This window comes from Rutidosis leptorrhynchoides, unplaced genomic scaffold, assembly GCF_046630445.1.
Source record: "Rutidosis leptorrhynchoides isolate AG116_Rl617_1_P2 unplaced genomic scaffold, CSIRO_AGI_Rlap_v1 contig412, whole genome shotgun sequence".
NCBI classification, from domain to species: domain Eukaryota; kingdom Viridiplantae; phylum Streptophyta; class Magnoliopsida; order Asterales; family Asteraceae; genus Rutidosis; species Rutidosis leptorrhynchoides.
The window spans coordinates 64,037-70,036 of NW_027266645.1; the positions used below are offsets into that span (position 1 = coordinate 64,037).

The 6,000-nt window shown below is 33.5% G+C and overlaps 1 protein-coding gene across 1 annotated transcript; it reads right to left on the reverse strand.

Annotated features, from left to right (window-relative positions):
- Nucleotides 1-2,039: 2,039 nt before the first annotated feature.
- Nucleotides 2,040-4,169, reverse strand: LOC139883527 (protein NRT1/ PTR FAMILY 4.2-like). The gene is given in 6 exon segments (XM_071867691.1): nucleotides 2,040-2,778; nucleotides 2,961-3,037; nucleotides 3,137-3,541; nucleotides 3,638-3,819; nucleotides 3,822-3,854; nucleotides 4,076-4,169. Coding segments are annotated over 6 exon segments (1,530 nt in total).
- Nucleotides 4,170-6,000: the final 1,831 nt, after the last annotated feature.

The following is a 6,000-nucleotide window of genomic DNA, read 5'->3' on the forward strand; positions in this document are numbered from 1 at the left end:
GTAAAAGTTCGTATCGAAATTAAACTCACATATGCTTCCGGCCTAGAACTCTCAGTATCGTTCCATGAATGAGTGGCTTCTGCACATCCACTTTTAACTTGACACTCAAGATTTTCCCCCCTGTTATCCTTCTATCGAAAGAATAAACATCCAAAAAATCTCCCACATACGCTGCAATGGCACGACCAATATCAGGGGTCATGAACTCTAATGAGAGTCTATGAATTCACATCCAATAAGAAGCCTTATCAAATTCAATATCAACAGGGTCAATGGAACCGTCAAATTCTTTCAACATCATAAACACTCAAGCAAAACTCTATGAACAAATAAGAAAACTCTATCACGTTCTGTTTTCTCCTTGAATGTAAAGATGAAAATACCATCATCAATCTCCCTTACATCCAGATTTTTCTTCAAACGCCACGCACCAATCATGGCTGAACGGAAACTAGGAATATACTTTGACGAGAACACTTTTACAATCAAGGAAGATTTCTCTAGAACACTTTTCCGATCAAGGAAGATTTCTCTACCTCCTTAACCGCAGCAACAAACTCCAAACTAATCGCAATACCTCCAATTTTAGCAACAGATAAACAAACATCTTTCCAATCAAACTCTATCATAAAAAGTAAAGAAATCAATCAATACTCGCCGCCACAATGCTTTCCACGAAGGGATACTACTTACTACTCATTAATTCAGAGAGTTTTCTTACGCTTTTTGATTGATCAATATATTATATTCGACAACTTCTACATTAAAATTATGGTCTGTTACTATTTTCTCATTACATTACTCGTTAATGTAGATACAACAGGGCTAATTAAACGACAGATCCGTCACAGTGTACAAGAAATTCAAATATATGAACTTGTATATGCACTAAGATAACTATATCATGTGCCTAATGTTTTAGAGTACTCTATAATCCAATCAAAATGTCAACTGTTCTAGCATGTGCATTGTTCAAACTTACATTGCATTGTAATGCGAGATTAACGGTAAAAACTTAGAAATGAATCTTAGTAATAATTAATATTAAATACAGTATTAGTTTAGTTAAAAATATAAGTTAGCTTTCATTAATTACAATTAAAGACATGTGATATGGTGCGTTTTACCTACTACACTTGTTTTTACTCTACCTTGGCCCAATTTCAGGTTTACTTTCCCACCACCTAGAAACATGGATTGTGGATAACAACACAATTTTGGTATGCACACCCTCCTCTCTAGATTATCAATTTGATTAATTAACAACCACTTACTATCTGGTCAATCATGCAATTCAAGTTATGTTTTGAATTAACTAGTCTGTCAAAACACACACCAGGATTAGCCTAATAGATGGTATCCCCTCCCTCATCTTTGAGGTCAGGGTTTCGAGTCGGACAATTCGCACAAAATTTTAATGTAATAAAAAAAAATTAATATATCAAAACAACACGCAAAGTATAAGATATTCAAAAAATGGCCGAAAAGAATGGAGCTTTTGCACATTTTCTAATCATCATGATCTGGAAGCCGTCCGGAGCAAGCCTGTTCATCTGCTTAATTAACAGACATATAAAACCTTTCCTATTTCTTTTTAGCGAAATGACATTATATATATGATTGATCAATATCACCTGCAATATTGCAATTTTTGTTTAAAACTTATAGCACTTGCAATATTATAATTTTCATATTTTTAGCTTGGAATTAGTCCATCTTATTAGACTTCACTCGGATCATAAAAAGCTCCTTAAACCCCACAAGTGCACGTAACCATCTTATTGGGAGACCATTATAGTGTTTTTTTTTTTTTTTAATAACCATAGTACATTTTGGGACATATTATGAGTGATACTATAAGATATTGTTATGCCTAACTTTCATTTATTTCTTATCATCAAAAAACCTTTCATTTATTTCAGAACAAAACATATATAACATGATCCAAATACATGCCACTATGGTCTATGATTTTAAAAAATTAATTACAAGGCTGCGCTTTGTATGAACAGTGCTAGAAAAGCCCCTTGGACAAATTCCTAGTAACGCTTAGCCCAATAGATGTAGTTGAGCAAGTTGAGGAAATTGAGAACACAAAGCAAGGTGTAGAACAAGTCTAAACGACCATTGTTTAGACTTCTTGGAAGCCATTCTTTTCCATAACGTCCACTGATGTCATTGCTCATGGTCACCAGAACAGAGCTTAGGAAGAATCCGATTGACGTCGAGCACCATGACAACGCTGTTGAGATGCTTCTCATGCTATCCGGAGCCTCTGAATAGAAGAATTCAAGCATACCTCCTAGAGTCAACATATCCGAAACACCGAGCAATAAGTACTGAAAACTCAGCCAAAACACGGAAATCGTCACATTGTGATTTACAGCCGCGTAGCGCCTCTTGACCTCGACGACTGCAGCGGCTGCCATCGAGAAAGACGCGAGGGCTAGGCCTAATCCTATCCTCTTAATTGGTCGGAAGTAGTTGTTTTTCGAATCGACTTTGTCCCCGAAATGTTTCGCGAAATGCTCGTAAGAAGGGATGGAGAGGAGCATGAAAGTTAGAGGCAGCACGGTGAGTGATTGTGTGGGGATCTTGAAGTTATGTATCGTTCTGTCCATGGTTATCCCTTGTTGGACTGTGAATGTTTGTAGTTGTGCAAGGCAACAGTTCATCATGATTGTGCTTCCGAATATCGGAAGAAGACCTATAAATGTCTTTGTTTGCTCGACCTCTCCCTCGCTAATACTTTCATCATTCAATGCTTTATCCAGGAATCTGCAAAATGTTAATTATAAACATAAAATTTAGGCCTCCTTAATCATTGTTAGCTTAAAACTTAATAAGTATAATGTTGCCTCATTTCACAACATGTATGTATGTATATATAAACCTCATTTCAAACAAAGAAATTAGTCTTTCTTACCTGAACTTGTTTTGTGATTTTAGATCGACAATGCGCAGTTCGATGCGTTCCTGATTTAGTACCGTTGGAGGTGACCGGGGATCTCCAATTTCGAACCGCAGAAACGATTACCTAGAGAAATAAACAAACCAAAGTTAAGTCTATCTATTTATTTATAAAATATATAGGTAGCTAGAGAGGGGACGTTTAAATGTAATAAGTATATAATACCTTGATGATGACTGTGAATGGACTTCCAGCGGGACGCTTGTATCGATAAATACGGAATCCAGCTGTGAAAATACACAATGCCACGAATAAAACAACAACGGAAATGATAAAGCTCCAACTCCATCCTTTATTTTCTTCAATCCAAACCATAACAGTGGACGACAGCAGGCCTCCGATGCATAAAGAGAAGAAAAACCAGTTGAAGAAAGCAGAGATGAGTCTCTGATTGTTCCGATCGAGTTGATCAGCACCATGAGCTGGCAATGAAGCCTTCACTCCACCAACTCCGGCGGCTATAGCATATAGTCCGGTGTAAAGCATTGCCTCCTGAGAGCGCGAAGGTTCCATTTTCGACGCTGGGAGTAGTTTCGAGCTGTGAGATTGGATCGTCATCACAATAAGGCCCTAAAATACACAAACGCAATGGTTAAAACACCGCCTTTCTCTCCAGATTAAATATTAAATAAGGCCGTAGTGAAACGATTTTTAAAAAAAATGTACCAGTAATTCAATTGTACAAAAGATGATGAAGGTCATGAATCTGGTAAGGTAAGAGTCACTGATGAATCCTCCGAAAATGGTGAGAAGGAAAGAGGTTCCCATAAAATTAGTGACCATGTTGGCGGCTTCCGCTGTCGGATAATGCATCGACATTGTGAAGTAGCTGTGGAAATTCGTAGCATTGCATAGAAAACCATGTTCTCCAATACTTCCACAACTATATAATATACAAATACAATAATAAAAAAAAAAAAATCAGTAAAACTAAAACTCTCAGATCAGAAAATCAATCAATCCGTACAAGGATATTTTATTTCTTCTTCTATTGGATTCATATATATAGTGATCCATTCGGTAAAATTGTGGCTGGTTGATGAAATCTATCATATACTAAAAAGATTATATATAATAATAATATATGAAAGATGTATTAATTACCGCATGTAAAACTGGCAGCTCGGATTCCACCATTGCTTTTAGGACTCGAGTTTCGTCCTCTCCAGTCAACGAACTCCTCATTTTCAGAACTCATCGCGACAGACTGATTTAAGAACAATCAATACAGCATCATCATCATCATTAGAGAGATATTAATGGGAAATATATATATATATATATAAACAAATACTGTAATTAATTAAGATTCTCCATTATTAATGAATAATATTTTAAAAGAAAGTCAAATTAAACAAAAGTAAATTAGATAGACTTGAATTCATATTTTTACGTTCCACTTGCAAGAGACACAAACCGCAATATATTCATTCATCGATGATATAATTTATTTATTTATTTTGTCAAAAGTTGACATCAACTTGACATTAATTACAGAACACGCTGATCAAGTTGATCAAACTGTGCCACTCTAACATGTAATGTGTTACACATCATTTTCTTTCAAAAAGTCATCATGCATGTATATTCATATATATGTTTGTTTAAAAAGCTTACGATCTATGTATCTATGATTTTAATTTCAAGCTTCTGGGTTAAGTTTCTCTCATGCAATAGACGAATTAATTAATTATATAATAATAATAATAATAATAATAAGGTTAATTAAGGAATCATGGGAAAATTAATGGAATGTGTGGATGCAGGATTTTTTTTTTATTTTTTTGATAACTGGATGCGGGATTTTCTTCTTTATTTATATAGGATTATTTTGGGTAAATTCATAAATTATGAATCAACCCTTCAAGTTTAGTCTATTCTAAAGTTTGCTCCCTTTTGTTTCCAGTAAGTCTTAGTTTAACATAATATATATCTACCTGTCTACCGTGGATTAATTATTACCCGTTGCTAAAACAAAGTAATGTGAAATTTGGTATAACTATTGAATTTTCATAAGAATAATTTCGTCTTTGCACATTAAACATGGGCGTAATTACAGATGTTTAAAACATAATGGGGGTAGACAACAGAATATATATATATATATATACACACATAGATAGATAGATGGAAGGCTGAAATGATAAGAAGAAAGTTTGAACCGTTTTTTAGCCAAAAATGAAAATAATTATTTTGCAGATAGAGATTTCTACAACATATGGGATAGGGATATATACCTAGATAAATGGAAAACAAACTTTTCTTTCTATGAGTAGAATGCATGCATAATAATAAAATAAAGGATCAAGTTGGTTTTTTATTACTTTTGGTTATATCTTTTTTAATTGGAAGACTAATCTTCAAAACAGAATTACCTTATTTGACTCGAAACAGCTCACCTAGATGACCTTAATTAATATTGGAAATTAATTAAGAATGGCTAGCTGGCTGGGCTTCTCTTCTTTGCTATGTATATTTCCTTCTTAGAATCACCTTCAACTCCGGTAGGATTCAGACATTATATATACACTCAGTTTTTTTTTTTTTATAATATATATACTCTTAGTTGATACCTCATCCTTATGTTTGGCACTAGGAAAAAGACGTGTCTAGCATAAAGAATTTTTGTACGAGTCTTTATTTTCTATGAAATGGCAAAGTCAAATGCATATACTACTAATAAAGTTTGAATCTTACGTATTGAAAGATAAAAGAAATTAATGCATACATATCTACATTTCTAAGGTTTTTTTCTTAGTTTGTTACATTTCTAAGGTTTTAACCTCCAAAGGAAAACAAAAATAAAAATATGAATAAATACAATCAAAAACTTACCCATTTTAATTAACCATAAAATAATTACAATTTATATTATGGTGAGATGAAGTTTTGAAGTGAAAGAATGAAATATTCTGAGATTATTATCACGTTAGAAGAATATGTATATTAATATTGCAATTCATATTAATTCATAATTCTAAGTATCTGACAGATAAGAATAATCAGGTTTAGCTTAATTATAATTTATT